We start from the raw sequence: 19,144 nt of genomic DNA on the forward strand, positions 1-19,144 counted from the left end.
GGGCTCATTTTTTTAACATTATCTTCTATATATTCTATATTTAACCTTGTGATATGAAAATAGTTTTCATATTTGTTGTAAATGTATTTTAAACTCGTGGTTATGCATTAGAGCGGTGTATTTCTTTAGCAGTGTCGTCTTCAATGTTCATTTTTTTTCTTCTAATAAAGACATTTTGTCATTTTAAAACCAACAAAGTGTGTATTCGGTTTCCCCGTTTAATAAAATCTATCGGTTGATACGTATAATGCTTTAAAACTGTTTTTTTGTTGTTTGTTTTTTACCTCAAAGAGTTCAACATTTAGCTCAGCGGATGTAATTCGCGGTGTCAGTATTTGATGAACTTATAAAGACTTAGTTCCAGATTTGTCAATGGCTGAGGTATATTAACAAACAAATAAAACAGATTTGGCAAAATTCCAACTTTTTTTTTTAAAGATCGCATATTCACCCAGGGTTGTGTGGCTGAAGAAGAAGAAACCTCGCATGGGCCTCCCAGACCAAATAAATAATTTTGGTTCTAGCTCTGCGATTTTCAGGTTTATTACTCCCGCCAGGGAGTAATGCATTCGATCGTGTCCGTCCGTGTGTGTGTGTGTTCGTATGTTTGTGTGTTTGTGAACAAGATATCTGGAAAAGTTCTGAACGGATTTGGATGAAAGTTGGTGGGATGATTGCCCTTGGGATAAGGAAGAATTGATTAGTTTTTGATGAAGCTCAGGATATTATTCCGGATCCAAGAATTTTTTTGGGAATTTTTTTGGGAAAGACTTTTTCTGTTTTACTGCATTAAAGCTTTTGTTCTTATTCTTAAATGATGTTTTTCTCCTCTAATTCCGAGATATATCAAAATTAATTATCTGACAGTTAGGGCCTAATTTCTTTTTCATTTATTGTTTTGGGGAGAGGGGACGTTAAACAAAACGTATTATTCCAACTAAACCCACGGCGGGAGTATGCGCTCTACTGAGTGGCGTTCTAGTTTCCATTGTTTTAGGCTTCAATGCAGATCCTGAGTTGTCTATCTACTGATACATGTACTACAAGTGACAGAAGAGTTGCCATTTTTTCCGAGTGCAGTTGCAGCTGCAGTTCAATGGGAATGTAGATGCGGCCGAGATTACGAAGTAAGTTGGAGATTTCCAGCAATCGAGCCCCATGTTGGGAGGAAAGGTTCACAGGTAAGCAAGTCTTGCAAGAAACGGTGAATGGTGGATGAAAGGTGTTTCCAGACAATATTGTCGTCTGCTTTGAAGCAAATGTCACAAAGCTGTTTGATAGTTTGATATTGTGAAGGCCATGCTGCTTTTACTACAATATGGTAAATGAGGAAGTTGAACTCGTGTAAAAAAAAAATTGGAACATGGAACCACCTGTGATGACCAATTGACAGAGCATACTTCACCGTGAGCCACAGGTGGGAGTATTGGTGGAATGGACTCCATAATTGATTGTTGCAGAATGGCGTTGGGCCTGGTGACTGAAGATATGTCAATCTCTGCTGAGGCCTAGTCCAAGTACCTTTCAGCTCTTTCACGAGCCTCGATTCAGTATACAAAACAAACAAACAAACAAACAAACAAAAAAAAGAAAGAAAAAAAAAGAAGTGTTTGACTGCAGTTGCTCTTTTACAGGAAAAATCCGGAAGCATTGGAGAAGGTCAGTATAACGTGCTGAATCCATCAGGACTGTGGTAGTCATTGGGCATGAGATTTGTGCGAAATGTTCTCCATTTGGAATTGAAGACTGGTCTCTCAGAGCACACCTTATGCTGTTTTTCATTTAAGGTGACCATTGTACCCACATATTCACACAAAGTTTTGTCAGAATCTGCGTGCCATTCACCGCCACCATCACGAAGGTCAAGCTTTCTCCTAAGGCAAGCCCAAAGGGTTTTCATTCCATTTCGCTAATGATGTTCATGCCAGGGTGTGAATGCCACGGCATTACCCACCTTGCTGTAAAGGCGCAGCCAGCGGCAGAAGAATGTGTGCTTTGAGAGTCGGGAAGACCGACCGGCCTCGTCCTTCCCCGTCATGGCATTTATGACCTCCAGGTTGTTGTCGCCCACCACCCAGTTCACGCTAAAGTTTGGGGCTTTGCCGGGCTGCCGAGACTCCGCGTTGCTGATACCTGTGTTCAACACAATTTGGAAGGGGGACAACAACGTGCTGAATCCAAACTCATGGGTCACCTGCACTCTCTTCCATTCCCCTTCCTGGTGTTACCTTTTCAAATTTAAATGATTGACACCCAGAAGTGGCATGAAGTAGTAGATTTATGACTTGAAATGCTTTTACCTTTGTAGTGTATTATTCATTCATGACATTCATGTTTATATCATATAATTATGGTAGTGAAGGGTATACCCTCTTATTTTGGTATGCATTTTTGTTCCCCCGCCACTCCCCTCACATTTTCACCTGTGTTCGCCTTTAAATTTGTTTTCTCAGCAACCGCTCGAGGAATTTACACGAAACTTTCAACATCGGAGCGCCTTCCCATGGATAATTTTTTTTAACAACTATGATGTCATAGGTGGTGGTATAGCAGCCATTTTGATTAAATAAAAATGAAAAACGATGTACATCTTCCCTGGAACAGCTCAACGATTATTTTTTTTGAAACTTGACAGGTGAGAAACTTCACATGTGGAACAACATTTGGTAACGATGATGCCACCGGTGCCCTAATTATGATGCAATTATTGGTTAAATCCTTGACCGAAAAGTTTTGAGGTTGATCTACTAAGGAAAGTTGTCAACATCAAATTGCCATCGCCCTCAAAAAATAGAAGAAGAAGAGGCGGAAGAAAAATAGAATGAAGCAGAAACATCACCATCCAAAACCTTGATCTTTTCTAACCCCGTTAATTCACCACAGATCCACTTTTTTGAAATACCGACTTCTTTCCTGGAAGTCCTAGCAGTGTCCATGTGTTTTTTTTTTACCTCTCCCCTCCCCTCTCCCATGCCTCATCCCCCCAAGCCCTCTCCCTCCCACAGATCTCCCAATGTCCCTGCTCTCCATCTTGTTCTCCCACTCCCTTTATCACATGTTTTATGTGTCAGTTTGTCTTTGTGATCAATGTTAGCTCTTACACGAGCCTCAATCTTGTATACAAAAAAAAAAGCCCAGACAATTAAATTGATGTCATCGGTGATGTGTTATGGCAGCCATATTAAAAAAAAAAAACCTTAAAAAATCTTCCTCTCCAAAACAGATGAACAGGTTGATTCAAAACTTTACATGTATGATCGACTACCCATGTGAAAAAAAAGTTTGATAACTATGATGTCATTGGTAACGTTTGGCAGCCATATTGGATTTTAGGGAAAACCTGAAAATCCCCTCTCAAACCACCAAACCAATTGACATGAAACTTTATGTATGTCATCACCTAGCGACATGGATTAAAGTTTGATAACTAAAACATCATTGGTCATGTGGTCTAGCAGCCATATTGGATTGAAGAAAAATCTTTTACAAACTCTCTCTAAAACCGCTTGACTGATCGATGCCAAACTTCACATATATGATCAATTACAATTGGGGCATATTTGTTAACGATGACATCAACGATAATGGCATGTGGTAGCCATATTGCATATAAGAAAAATAACCTTGTCCAATCAATGCAAAACTTTATATATGATTGATCGACTATCCATTCTAAATAAAGTTTGATAACTAAAACATCAGATTATTATGTGGTCTGACAGTCATAATGAATTTAAGCTAAAAACTTCAAAAACCCTCTCCTGTCAAACCCCTAAACCAATTAATTCAAAACTAAGTATGTAAATCATTGACTACCCATGGGGATAAAAGTTTGATAATTAAATATCATTGGTTGGATGGTTTCAGAGAGGATGATTTTTAATGGTTTTATTTTCAATCCAACATGGCTGTCAGACCACATGACTTTTGAGGTTTACATTTTCAAATTATATTCCCCAAAATGGCTGTAAAACCTTACTGATCAAACTTTAATCCCTGCGGCTCACAGTTTTGTAAGCGCTCATATAAAAATCACTGCTCGCAGTTATAAGTGGTAGTTCTTGGGATTGACTGGCCATGAGAAATATAGTTTGATAATGATGTAATAGGATGGCATTGCCATTGGAACAGGTGGTGTGGGATTGCATCATCAAAGGATGGCTTCGTCATTGGAATTGGTGGTATGGGATGGCATCATCATTGGAATGCGTGGGGGGGGGGGGGGGGGGGGGGTCGAGTATGGGATGGTATTGCCATTGCAACGGGAGGTGTCTGATGGCATCGTCGCAGGATTGCATCATCATTGGAACTGATGGTGTGGGATGGCATCGTCATACAATGGCATGGTCATTGGAATGGGCAGCATGGGATGGCATCATCATAGGATGGAATCATCATTGGAACGAGTGGCGTGGGGTGGCATTTTCATTGGAATGGGCGTCGTTCAGTACCCTGCATAACTGCTTACAGTTATAAGTGGCAGTTCTAATTCTTTTTACTTTTTTTGTATGCAGAGTCAAGGCTCCTGGAAGAGTTTGTGTACTGAATGGATCAGGATGCAACTGAACAAAAGGAACAGTAGATAGAGGTGGGAAACACCAACTGCATGGTTGAAGGACAAAATAGAGGGACACTTGGACAAATAATGGGTGTGAGGAGGAATGAGGAGTAGGGGAAGATACGATGGATACAGAAGCTAACTCTTGGGAAGGAACAACTGGAAATCTGGAAGGTGGTGCTGTGAGGGATGACAGGGGTATAAACGATCATGGTTTTGGATGGGGGATGATCTGAGATGGTGGTGAACAGCTGTTCTGAAGACTTGGAAGGAAGAATGAGATTGAACAGGATGGTGGAAGTTGGTTCCACATGTGGGAAAAACAGAGGAACAAATGAGTCAAACTTCAGATATGATCGACTACAATTGGGGCTTATAGGTTTTATCGATTATGTCAATGGTGATGTGTGGTAGCCATATTGGATATAAAAACGAACCAGCAGTGATCCTGGATTTGCAATGCCTTCAGAAAGTATTCACACCCCTTGACATTTTTTCATATTTTGTTGTGTTACATATATATATATATAATGCCCCATAATGTCAAAGTGGAATTTTCTTTTTAGAATTATTTTACAAATTAATTAAAAATGAAAAGATAAAATACCGTGAGTCAATCAGTTATGCCCCTGTGAATGTCAACCCACTCCAAATTGAGCTCAGGTGCATCCAATTTCCTTTGATCGTCCTTGAGATGTCTCCACAACTTGATTGGAGTCCACCTATGGCCAATTCAATTGATTGGACACGATTTAGAAAGAAACACACCTTTCTATACAAGGTCCCACAGTTGACAGTGCATGTCGGAGCAGAAACTCTATCATGAAGTCCAAGGAACTGTCTGTATAATTCCGATATAGATTTGTGAGGAAACATAGATCTGGAGAAGGGAAAAAAACAATTTCTAGAGTGTTGAAATGTCTCGAGAGCACAGAGAGCTCCATCATTAGGCAATGGAAGAATATGGAACTACCCAGACTCTTCCTGGGGTTAGCAGTCTGGCTAAACTGAGAAACCGGGCAAGAAGGACCTTGGTCAGGGAGGTGACCAAGAACACAATGTCCACTCTGAGAGAACTACAGAGTTCCTTGACTGAGATGGGAGAACCTGCCTGAAGCAAAACAGTCTCTACAGTCCTTCACAAATCTAAGTTTTATGGGAAAGTGGCCAGAGAGAAGCCACTCCTGAGGAAAAGGTACATGATAACATACCTTGTGTTTGCAAAAAGGCACCTGAAAGACTCGGAGATTGAGGCAAAATATTCTATGGTCTGAAGAGATGAAAATTGAACTCTATGGCCTGAATGCAAAGTGCCACGTCTGGTGGAAACTGAGCATGGAAACATCACCTATCTAACACCATCCCCACAGTGAAATTTGGTGGTGGCAGCATCATGCTATGGGGATCATTTTCAGCAGCAGGAACATGGAGACTTGTAAGGATAGAGGGCACAATGAATGGAGCCAAATACAGGTAAATCCTTGAGGAGAACCTGCTTCAGAGTGCAAAATACCTTACACTGTGGTGAATATTCATGCTCCAACAGGACAATGACTCCAAGCACACAGCCAATGCAACACTGGAATGGCTTCAGAACAATAATGTGAAAGTCTTTGAGTGGCCCAGCCAAAGCCCAGACTTGAATCCCATTGAGAATCTGTGGAAAGATTTGAAGATTGCTGTTCACCGACGCTCCCCATCCAAAGTGACAGACCTTGAGAAAATCTGCAAGAATGGAAGAAACTCCCCAAATCGAGGTGTGTAAAGCTGACACAGACATACCCAAGAAGACTCGAGGCATGATGCTTGTGATACCCTTGTGGTTAGGAGTGCGTGAACAATCCCACCCATTGACTGATATGCCATGTACCTTGTCGAAGTAGCAACGTACCTTCACTGTGATCAAGAATTCCCATGAAGGCAATAAAGTTCACATGGTTGTGTAATGAGGTTATCTACATATTATGTATTCAAAAATGCTGCAATTACTTTTTACCCATCTATTGTTTAACCGCTCCCCACCACCCTTTACCCCAACCTTCCACCCACTGCCATCACTAAAATTCCTTTACAAGAAACCTTTGCTCATTCTCTTACACCGTCTATTCAGGTAGGTTGACATTCAGGATAGAAAAGTCTGTGCTTGGAAAGGACTGTAAGAGCATATATGTGTATCTGCCTCCTCCTCTCTGTATCTGTCTCACTCTCCTCCTCTCTCTCACTCCCTCCTTATCGCCGTCCCTTTTCCCTCTTTCCCCTCCCTCACTCTCGCTTTCTCTCTCTCTCTTTCTTTCTCTATGTCTCACCCTCTCTCTCCTTCCCTCTTCCTCTCACTCCCTCTTCCTACTTCTCTCCCTCTCTCTCTCTCTGTCTCGCCCTCTCTCTCCCTCCCTCTTTTTACCTCTCTCCCTCTCTCTCTTTCTCTATCTCCCTCTTAATCCCTCTCTCTCTCTCCCTCCCTCTCTCCGTCTCTTTCTCTCTCCTTCTCTGCCTCCCTCCTTTCACATCAACCCTCCCCTTTCTCTTGATTCATCTATCCTGTATAAACGAGTTTTATACAATTTCTCACCGGGTGTGCTCTCCTGTCGCTTATAATATAACTCCAGTTTACATCAAATGACTTGATATTAAATATTGATGGTAAATTCAACCTACATCACTGCTCATCTCAACATTCATTAACTATTTGTATTCTATTAACATTTCAAGGTGTAATGGCAATATAATTTGAAAATGAACATTCTCTAAATGGGGGAAAGTAACAGCAACAAGATTATGCACCGACTGCAATCTTCTGCAATTTTTTTTTTTTTAATGAATCTTGTGGAGGAGCTTGTACATGTACAGGGTGTTTCATCAAAAAACGCAAACCTATTAAAGTTTTGTGAAATTTATATTTTTTAATACAATTTTTTTTTCTATTGCAGGTTTGTTTGAATCATTGTTCGGAAGAAAAACTGCAAAGATCAGAAAGTCGTGCTGTTAATTTTGAAGATGGCCTGGACAATTGAACAAAGGATCCTCGTTGCGGAGTCTTACTTTGCCACGAAGTCATTTAAACAAATTCGAACACGATTCAGGAAGAAGTTCGACACCAGATAAGTCTGCTATTTTTCGATTGATAAAGAGATTTAGGTTCCACAGGACAGGACAAAATCTTCATTTCTCAAAGTCTGGTCACCCATAGACCACAAGATCACGAGAACATATTGAAGGTCCATGAAGCAGTTTTGAGGAGACCCAGGAAATTGCTGCGATCTCAAGAATTGAACTTATCTTTATCAAGTGTACAAAAAATTCCAAAGTAGGAACTAAAACATGTACCCGTATCGCATACAGGTGAAGCAAAAACTAAAATACAAAGATAAACAAGTTAGTGTGATGATGCGCGAATGGGTTGAAGAAAAATACGTAGGGATCCAAGTTTTTTGAAGAGGCCCACTTTCTTTTTAGTGGTTATGTTAACTCTAAAAACAGTGTTTTGGGGTTCTAGGTCTCCTGATGAAGTTCTTGAAGGGAAATCATTATTGGGCCTTTCTGGTTTCAAGATGAAGGGAAATCCACGTACCGGAACCACTGAAGGGTACTTGAAAGTTATCCAGAAGTTCTGGGTTGCATTCGCAAGGAAGTGCCACATCGACAGGGCTGTGCAATTGTTTCAGCAAGATGGGGCTACACCTCACACTTCGAACAGATCGATACAGTAGCCACAAATCCAGTGATCGAATAATCTCGAGAAGGACTGATGTTGAATGGGCGGCCCATTCTCCTGACCTCAGCCCATCTGACTTCTATCTTTGGGGTTACCTGAAGGACAGCGTGTACCAGGGGAGACCTGGGATTATTGACGACCTCAAAATTGCAATTGCCACCAGCATCAAAGCTATCCCGGTTCAGGAATGCAGCCGAGTTATCGACAACTTCTCCAGGAGGATCCACTTGTGCCTGCTGCAGCAGGGCAGACATTTAGAACGTGTTTTGTGAACTTTTGTGACCGTACCCAGTCGTACCCAGCTGCTCCTGGACTCTGTGTCCTTTCCTCCTCGCAAGGTGGAAAAGTTTCTGTCAACCCTCGACTCTGATTCTGCAACTGGTCCTGACGGCATCAGCCCACGGATCCTAAAATCATGTTATTCTGCTCTTTCACTCCCTCTTTCTGTTCTCTTCACCCTCTCTTTTGCTCAAGGTCATCTGCCATCTGCTTGGAAATCAGCCAACATCACCGCTTTGCACAAAAAAGGTGCAAAAACAGATCCCAGCAACTACAGACCAATCAGCCTTCTCCCAATTATCAGCAAAGTCATGGAATCCATCATTGCTTCAGATATTAAATCTTTCCTCTTCTCCAATGGCTTGATCTCTGATCATCAATTTGGTTTCAGACCTGGTCACTCTACTCTGGACATGCTGCTTCTGCTTTCTCAACAATGGATGGAGGTCCTCAATGCCAAACAGGAAATTAGAGCTGTCTCCCTTGACATTTCACGTGCCTTCGATATGGTCTGGCACCCTGCTCTGCTCTCCAAACTCTCCTCCTTTGGTATCCATGGAAATCTCCACGCATGGCTGGCGGACTTCCTCTCTGGTCGTAGTCAACGTGTGGCCCTGAATGGGTTTCTCTCATCTCCTCTTCCTGTTCAGGCTGGAGTTCCCCAAGGTAGTGTTCTGGGCCCTGTGCTTTTTCTGGTCTTCATCAATGATCTCTCTGACTCTCTTGAAAATCCTCTCTATCTCTTTGCTGATGACTCTACTCTCTGTCGCTCCATTCCTCATCCCTCAGATCGGCAGTCTGCAGCCTCCTCACTCTCTGCAGACCTGGACAAAATCACAGACTGGTCAAACAAGTGGAACATGTCTTTCAATCCTGACAAATCTCACACTCTTAAAATGTCTCCGAAAGGACCGACTGGACAACCCTCCCATCTACTTTCTCAACAATCCTCTCCAAGAAGTTCTGTCGCTCAAGCTTTTGGGTCTCACTATCTGCCATGATCTTTCTTGGGAAAACCACATTTCCAAGCTGGCCTCCAAAGCCAGTCGCCGACTGGGCATCCTCCGTCGTGCGAAGTCCTTCCTTGGCACACCTGAGCTCCTCACCACATACAAGGCTTTCATCCGCAGCTCAATGGAATACTGTTCCCCCCTCTGGGCTGGTGCTCCTGCCTCACACCTTGCTCGGCTTCACGCTGTTGAGGCCAAAGCTTTCAGAATCATTGGAATCTCCTGCGATGTAGTCAACGCCGAGGGCCTTCCACTCACTCACCGCAGGCAGGTTGGTGGTCTTTCTGTCTTCTACCGACTCCTCTCCGGCCTTGCTCCCCCAGCTCTCTCTGTGCTCTGTCCCCCCAATATTCCTTCAGGTCGCACAAGATCTGCCTGCAACCCTCTTATGGTTAAACTGCCAAAGTCTAGGCTCTCTGCTCACCTTCACTCTTTCATTCCCCTTTTCTCCTGCCTCTGGAACAAACTCCCCCACTCCCTTCAATCCCACTCCTCCCTCCAGGTCTTTAAAACAGCTGTTCACCACCATCTCTTATCGTCCCCCATCGAAAACCTTGATCTTTTCTACCCCCGGTAATTCACCCCAGAGTCCTTGCAGTGTTCATATGTTTTAATCCTCTCCCACCTCCCCCCAAGTCCTCCCGATGTCCCTGCTCTCAAATGTTGTGTCTGTGTCCTTCCCCCTCTTCCCCCTCTCTTTTGTGTCCTTCCCCCTCTCTCCACATCTTGTCTGCCGCTCCCCTTGTTTTTTGTGTTTTGTGTGTCGGTTTGTCTTTTTGTGTGATTAATGTTAGCTCTTTCACGAGCCTCGATCTTGTATACAACAACAAAAAAAAAAAAAAAAAAAAAAAAACTTTCTTCTGAAATCACGAGTTTCATATTTGTTTGTTACTTTATTGTTAAACGTAAGAATCTTGGTAATATGTTGGAAAAGTTTCATGTCGTTTCAATGAAGAATTTAAAAACTATAAAAACAACTTTGGATTGCGTTTTTTTCTGTCAGAGACATCTACTGTCAATGGATAAATAATCTGTGGGATTGAACAGGGGGTCAAGAGTATCATGGGACAAATAGTTAGACAGGAACACCAACCGGGCACACCTCAGTCTCGCAACTGAAATATAACATGCAGAGTTTCTTGTTTTTTAAGAATCGCAAAGGTCTTCTTTTCTTCTTTTTCATTACCTCTGTCACCAAAGGTAGACCTCTCTGCGGTTGTGTTTTCACCCTTTTATGTTTGGCTGTGAGCAGGACATCTCAAAGTTTTGGACGGATTCGGCCGAAACTTGGTGGACACGTTGGGTGTGTGACAAGACCGAATTGATTTGATTTTTTTGTTAAGATTCCAATCCGGATACAATTTTTTTTTTTTTTTAAGTGATTCTTCACCATTGAGCGAGAGATTGGGCCAAAAACGATACATGGCATGATAATTCAAAAAGTTCTGGACGAGTTATGACAAAATTTGCTGGATGAGTTGGGTAGGTGACAAGAACAAACCGATTCGATTTTGGTTCAGGTCCGAATCCAGATCCAAGCTATAAGTGTGATACAAAACGTAAACTGTTCAGCCTGGAGGAGGTATGTCGAGTCGGCGGAGGTGTGCTCTGTCGCGTGTCGTTCTAGTTTTAGTGCCAGTTCCATTTAGTACCTTTATATTCCATTCGGTACAGTATTCAAATGATTTTCAGAATCGTTGGAATCTCCCGCGATGACGCTATCTCCGAGGGCCTTTCACTTACTCACTGCAGGCAGGTTGGTGGTCTTTCCGTCTTCTACCGACTCCTCTCCGGCCTTGCTCCCCCAGCTCTCTCTGGGCTCTGTCCCCCAAATATTCCTACAGGTCGCACAAGATCTGCCTGCAACCCTCATGGTTAAACTGCCAAAATCAAGACTCCCTGCTCACCTTCACTCCTTCATTCCTTCATTCCTCTTCTCCCCCACCTCTGGAACAAACTCCCCCACTCCCTTCAATCCCACTCCTCCCTCCAGGTCTTTAAAACAGCTGTTCACCACCATCTCTTGTCTTCCCCCATCCAAAATCTTGATCTTTTCTACCCCTGCTAATTCACCCCAGATACACTTTTTCGAAATTCCAACTTCTTTCCTGGAAGTCCTTGCAGTGTCCATATGTTTTATACCTCTCCCACCTCCCCCCAAGCCCTCTCCCTCCCACAGTTCTCTCGATGTCCTCCAGGTGTTCAGGTGCTAATTTCACCCCAAATCCACTTTTTGAGGTGCTGACTTCTTTCCTGGAAGTCCTTGGTGTCCTTGCGTTTTATACCTATCCTGCCTCCCCCCAGGCCCTCTCCCTCTCACACATCTCCCGATGTCCCTGCTCTCAAATGTTGTGTTTGTGTGCTTCCTCCCCTTCTCTCCCCATCTTGTCGACCGCTCCCCTTTTTATATACTCTGTTTGCTTGTTTGTTTGATTTGTTTGTTTGATAAATGTTAGCTCTTTCACGAACCTCGACTCTGTATACAATAAATAAAAAAAACTTTAAAAAACACGAACATCAAAATAAATACAAAAGCCATTTGTCCGATCACATGTGGATGCATTTTTAATTACAGTATTTACCTTACATACACATTCAACTGAACAAACAAGATTAGCTTTTGTGGTGACGTTGTCTCTATCAAGAAGAAAGTGGAGAGAAAAAGCCTGACTTTCAGTCCCCTCTAAAAAGTATGCTCCATGATGCACATCCCTGCTGGCAAGAGAGCGAGAGAGAGAGAGAGAGAGAGAGCGAGAGACAGAGACAGAGAGAGATCTAAATAATTCCTTGCTCTTACTGACTGGGTCATTCAATGATCATCAGGACAAGCAACTGGAAACCGCCCCAATAGAGATCCATACCCTTTGATCCCAGAACCTTTCCAAACAGCATGGCCACAACCTTTGTTGTGTCCGAGGGTCAAACAGTGGGCAGAGAGATAGGGAGGGGAAGAGATGAAGGAGAGTGAAGGATAGAGATTGATGGAGAGAAAGAAAGGTAAAGATTGTAAGGGAATCGGGGAGATTTGAGTTACTGTATTTTAGAAATCAGCAAACGTGTGCCATATTAGGCCTGGATTAGCTCCAGGTCCCACATTGTGGCTTGTGCTTGGTTCAGGGCACACATTGGGGCATTGGCTCAAGTTAATGCCTCGCATTGGGGCACTGGCTCAGGTCCACATCCCGCATTGGCTCAGGTCCACATCCCGCATTGGCTCAGGTCCACGTCCTGCATTGGGGCATTGGCTCAGGTCCACGTCCTACATTGGGGTACTGGCTCAGGTCCACGTCCTGCATTGGGGCATTGGCTCAGGTCCACTTACCGCATTGGGGCACTGGCTCAGGTCCACGTCCTACATTGGGGTACTGGTTCAGGTCCACATTCCGCATTGGCTCAGGTCCACGTCCTGCATTGGGGCATTGGCTCAGGTCCACGTCCTGCATTGGGGCATTGGCTCAGGTCCACTTACAGCATTGGGGCAATGGATCAGGACCACTTACCGCATTGCGGCATTAGCTCAGTTCCACTTACCGCATTGGGGCACTGGCTCAGGGCCACGTCCTACATTGGGGTACTGGCTCAGATCCACGTCCTGCATTGGGGAATTGGCTCAGGTCCACTTACTGCATTGGGGCACTGGCTTAGGTCCACGTCCCGCATTGGCTCAGGTCCACTTACCGCATTGGGGCACTGGCTCAGGTCCACGTCCTACATTGGGTTACTGGCTCAGATCCATGTCCTGCATTGGGGAATTGGCTCAGGTCCACTTACCGCATTGGGGCACTGGCTCAGGTCCACATCACGCATTGGCTCAGGTCCACTTACCGCATTGGGGCACTGGCTCAGGTCCACGTCCTACATTGGGGAATTGGTTCAGGTCCACTTACCGCATTGGGGCACTGGCTCAGGTCCACATCCCGCATTGTCTCAGGTCCACTTACCGCATTGGGGCACTGGCTCAGGTCCACGTCCTATATTGGGGTACTGGCTCAGATCCACGTCCTGCATTGGGGAATTGGCTCAGGTCCACTTACCGCATTGGGGCATTGGCTCAGGTTCACGTCCTGTATTGGGACATTGGCTCAGGTCCACATCCCGCATTGGCTCAGGTCCACTTACCGCATTGGGGCACTGGCTCAGGTCCACGTCCTACATTGGGGTACTGGCTCAGATCCACGTCCTGCATTGGGGAATTGGCTCCGGTCCACTTACCGCATTGGGGCACTGGCTCAGGTCCACATCCCGCATTGGCTCAGGTCCACTTTCAGCATTGGGGCACTGGATCAGGACCACTTACTGCATTGGGGCATTAGCTCAGGTCCACTTACCGCATTGGGGCACTGGCTCAGGGCCACGTCCTACATTGGGACAGTACTGGCTCAATCAGGTCCGAGTCCCAGATTGAGGGACTGGTCCAGGTCTGGCTCCTGTATTGGGACTATCTCAGGTCTGGTTCCCGCATCACGACCGCCTTGGTTCCGGATCATGCATTGCTACCGCCTAGGGTCCAGGTCCCACATTGCGACCAGCTTGGGACCAGGTCCCTCATTGAAATTGGCTTTGGTCCGAGTTCCACATTGGGACTGACTCAGATCCAGGTCCCGCATTAATAGGACTTGGGTCTGAGTCCCTATTTTAGGACTGGTGTAGATGTGGGTCCGATATTGGGACCAACTCAGGTCCGGGTCACATATTGAGATTAACTCAGATGTGGGTCCTGTATTGGGACTAACTCAAGACCTGGTTCCGCATTGAAATTGATTCAGGTTGTTCAGTGGGGGGAGAGTTTCCCAGTCGGTCTTTTCGGAGAGACATAGTAAGAGTGTGAGATTTGTCAGGATTGAAAGACATGTTCCACATGTTTGACCAGTCTGTGATTTTGTCCAGGTCTGCAGAGAGTGAGGAGGCTGCAGACTGCCGATCTGAGGGACGAGGAATGGAGCGGCAGAGAGTGGAGTCATCAGCAAAGAGATAGAGAGGATTTTCAAGAGAGTCGGAGAGATCATTGATGACGACCAGTAAAAGCACAGGGCCCAGAACATTGCCCTGGGGTCTTTATTGCTTTTTGCTCCCATCCACGAATCAAAATGAGCCCTCACATTTCGTAAATCATCCTTAGCGTGCGTTCTGGCTTTACTTTTGATGAACGTAAAAGGTCTCCGAGACATGCACAGCAAAAAAAAAAGAAAAAAGAAGAAGAACCTATCCATTCTCTGCTTCTCGCTTCCCAACACAAAGCAGATTTAGCTGAGTGTGCATGTTCACATTTGGTGTTTGTACACTACTAGATGAGGCATGCACACTCAATTGGATTAGGCACCTACAACCCTCGCACGCCGAGCTCATTTTCACACCCGAGGCCAAATTGCATACGTGGCATTCTTTCCGGCTGAGGAGAAAAACATCCAATGCCAAGAGACAAATGCAAATGTTTCGTTTTTCTGACAAGGGATGTTTGACCAATAAATTTAGGACATGGAAATGAACTCATGGATTCCACGTCGGTGTCCCGCGTGGCCACGTAACCGTGTAAATGTGCGGCTCACCATCTCATTTGGGCCGAGCAGAGGGGACTGTTGCATCAGGAGTCGTTACCGGGCAGGGGAGGGAGGGTTCACGGACAAGTGAAACATCCATCACGGTGGAGCAGCTGCATCGGGAACCGGGGATCCAGGTGATCCGGGGTGTCGGCGATCATAAGCGAGCCCTTATTAAATGGATAAACGTGCTCTCGTTTGACATGTTGGTAAAAATAAAGTACAAAGATGAAACCTTTCCTTCTCTTGGGAGAAATTCTAAGCCAAACACATCTGTGACATCAGAGTACTGCGAGAATGAATGGTCTCCATGAAATATGACGCAAACATTACTCACCAATCAATATTGATCATAAAAAGAACAAGTGTAGATACATTCAAAGTACACCGCCCCCATGCCAAATAAATAAATATCCTCCAGCGCAGCTCATAGAGACTGTATTGGCTTGGGAGAGAGAGGTGCACAATAATTTATTGATTAATTGCGTAATTAAATAAATAATAATCGTAAAATAATTTTGTAATCAATTGGCTAATAGCATACCTCAACCACCAATGTTTCATCCGAAGCTGTAACTTTTTGAAAATTAATTAAATAAGCCATTAATCGAAAGAAAAAAAAAGATTTATCAATAAATAATTAATCGATTAATTGATTTATCAAAAATATCCTTTAGAGCCACATCACTTGGTCACTGACGTGTCCAAATATTAGCTCAAAAGGTGCCTGAGATATTGCCCAGATGAGAAATGAAATAAATAAATAATGAAAATAAATAAATAATAATCATCAAACAATTAAATAATTAATCAATTGGCTAATAGAATACATAAACCACCACCGTTTCATCCGAATCTGTAACTTGAAAAAAAATGAATGAATGAAATCATTAATCAAATAATTAAATAATTAATCGATTAATTGATTAATCAATAAATCAAAATTAGCCTTCACAGCCAAATCACTTGGTCATTGTCATTTTTTCTTTTTTTTGTATACAAGATCGAGGCTCGTGTGAGAGCTAACAATCACAAAAAAAAATAACCGGACACACAAAACACACAATTAAGGGAGCGGGAGACAAGATGGGGAGAGAGAGTGAAGCACACAAGTACAACAGCAGAGAACATCACATCGGGAGATCTGTGGGAGGGAGAGGGCTTGGTTGGGGGGAGGAGGCATAGGAAGGGGTGGAAGGTTGTCCAGTCGGTCTTTTTGGAGAGACATAGTGAGAGTGAGATTTGTCAGGATTGAAAGACATGTTCCACTTGTTTGACCAGTCTGTGATTTTGTCCAGGTCTGCAGAGAGTGTTGAGGCTGCAGACTGCCGATCTGAGGGATGGGGTATGGAGCAGCAGAGAGTGGAGTCATCAGCAAAGAGATAGAGAGGATTTTCCAGAGAGTCGGACAGATCATTAATGAAGACCAGAAAAAACCACAGGGCCCAGAACACTACCTTGGGGAACTCCAGCCTGAACAGGAGGAGGAGATGAGAGAAATCCGTTCAGGGCCACACGTTGACTACGACCAGAGAGGAAGTCCGCAAGCCATGCGTGGAGATTTCCATGGATACCATAGGAGGAGAGTTTGGTGAGCAGGGCGGGGTGCCAGACCGTATCGAAGGCACGTGATATGTCAAGGGAGACAGCTCTGATTTCCTTTTTGGCATTGAGGACCTCCATCCATTGTTGAGAAAGCAGAAGCAGCATGTCCAGAGTAGAATGACCTGGTCTGAATCCAAATTGATGATCAGAGATCAAGCCATTGGAGAAGAGGAAGGATTTGATATCTGAAGCAATGATGGATTCCATGACTTTGCTGATTATTGGGAGCAGGCTGTTTGTTCTGTAGTTGCAGGGATCTGTTTTTGCACCTTTTTGTGTAAAGCGGTAATGTTTGCTGATTTCCAAGATGCTGGCAGATGACCTTGAGCAAAAGAGAGGGTGAAAATAACAGAGAGAGGGTGAGATAGAGCGGCAAAGCAGGATTTTAGGACCCGTGGGCTGATGCCGTCTGGTCCAGTTGCAGAATCAGAGTCGAGGTTTGACAAAAAGTCCCAATGAGTCGCAGAAGTCCTTTCTGAGATGCCATGACTGGTGAGAGAGGTACCCACACCCAGCCAGCTGGCATGATGACAGTTGAAGTCGCCACATATGAGGAAGAGAGAGTTGGGATGAGTGGATAGAAGTTGGTCCATGTTGTCCGACAGCGAAATGCAAATGGAGTCATCACGGTTTGGAGGACGGTACAAAACACATATGAACACAAGTACAGATACATTCAAAGTACACCGCCCCATGCCAAATAATTAAATATGCTGCAGCGCGGCATTGCCGGAGCGCCTCAGGCGCCCGGCAATACCGCAGTGCAGCTCATTGAGGCTGCATTGGGAGGGAGAGGTGTACACTAATTGATTGATTAATTGTATAATTAAAATCAATTAAAGATTATCACAAAATATTTTCATAATCAATTGGCTAATCGCATAACTAAACCACTAGTGCTTCATCCGAAGATGTATCTTTTAGAAATTTAATTAAATAAGTCATTTATAAAAAATTAAATAATTAATTGATTACTCAATAAATAATTAATCGATTAATCAATAAATAATTAATAGATGAAATGATTAATCAATAAATCAAAATTTTCCTTGACAGCCACATCACTTGGTCACTCATGTCCAAATATTAGCTTCCCAGCTCAAAAGGTGCCTGAGATATTGGCCAAATGAGAAAGAAAATAAATAAATGATTAATAATGAAAATAAATAAATAATAATCCTAAAAAAATTAAATTATTAATCAATTTGGTCAGAGAACACATAAACTACCACTATTTCATCAGAATCTGTGACTTAAAAAAAAAATTTTTTTTGTCATTAATCGAATAATTAAATAATTAATCGATTAATTGATTAATTAATAAATCAAAAATATCCTTTGCAGCCAAATCACCTGGTCATTGGCATGTCCAAATATCAGCTTCCTAACTCAAAAGGTGCCTGAGTTAATGGTCAGAAGAGAAAGGAAATTTGATTAATTAAATAAGTACTTAATTAATCGCTAATAATTAAATAACTCCTCAATTTATTGATTAATCCAAAAAAAAAAAATACCGTTTTTGACAAAGGACTTGCTCACTATTGTGCCGAAATTTCAGCTTCCTAGCTCAAAGGATGGCTGAGATATCGCCCGGACAAACAAACAATAAAGCAAGAAAACAACCAAGAAAACAAACAACCAGAGTGAAAACTGAGTACTCTCTTTCAGCGTGCGTCACTGCCGAGCCCCCTTCGGTGCCCGGCAATGGCGATTTGCAATGCCTGGAGATGGCATAGGAAAGGAGCGGTGTACAAAAAGGTGGGAGCGGAGAGGAAGCCATAGCCAGAGGTACTCCTGGGGGTGGGGTGGAGAGAGGGCAGTGCGAGGAGAGTGAGGAAGAGAGTTTTTGATAAAGATAGACACCCCACCACCAGGCCGAGGCTCAGGTCTATCATACCGGAGGAGGGAGTAACCAGGAAGAGATATTAAGGAATCAGAGACATCTTGAAGGAGGAGAGTTTCTGTTAAGCAGATTACGTCTGGTTTGTCAGAAGCAACCTGTATGGAGAGATCAATCAGGTTTGAGCGAAGGCCCGGGAAGTTTGAGGTCCATACCGTTAAGGAAGAGGGAGGGGGAGCATCGGGTGCAGAACAGGGGATGGGAGGGGTAGGGTAAGATGAAGGGTGAGAGGGGGAGGTAGGGAGAGCTGTTGATAATGTGTCAGAGATTGCAGAAGATTTAGGAGAAAGGGAAGGATGAGGAGGACAAAAGTTTTGATGGTGATGGGATGAGGCACAGTGAGGGGTTGTTTGAGGGGGGGGGGGGGGCAGAGCAAAGTAGAAGGTTGGAGGAGGTGGAGGTATGAGATAGAAGGGAGACGAAGTGGGGACGAGGCAGCTTTGAGGAGGAGGGAGGGGGGAAGGGAGAGATTTGAAGGGGAGGGGTGGGGAGGGGGAGATTTGAAGGGGAGGAGCAAGGGGGAAGATTTGGAGGGGAGGGGCG

General features: G+C 43.9%; 1 protein-coding gene across 4 annotated transcripts in view; it reads right to left on the reverse strand.

Moving 5' to 3' along the window:
• The window catches only part of ADARB2 (adenosine deaminase RNA specific B2 (inactive)), a 351,510-nt gene that overhangs the window by 6,096 nt on the left and 326,270 nt on the right, over window positions 1–19,144 (reverse strand). For all 4 annotated transcript variants that reach the window (XM_078782004.1, XM_078782005.1, XM_078782003.1 and 1 more), the window contains one exon: window positions 1,955–2,133. In XM_078782004.1, the coding sequence (XP_078638130.1) occupies window positions 1,955–2,133 (179 nt within the window). The remainder of the gene's footprint in view (window positions 1–1,954; window positions 2,134–19,144) is intronic.

This window comes from Myxine glutinosa, chromosome 7, assembly GCF_964187855.1.
Source record: "Myxine glutinosa chromosome 7, kmMyxGlut1.1, whole genome shotgun sequence".
NCBI lineage: Eukaryota > Metazoa > Chordata > Myxini > Myxiniformes > Myxinidae > Myxine > Myxine glutinosa.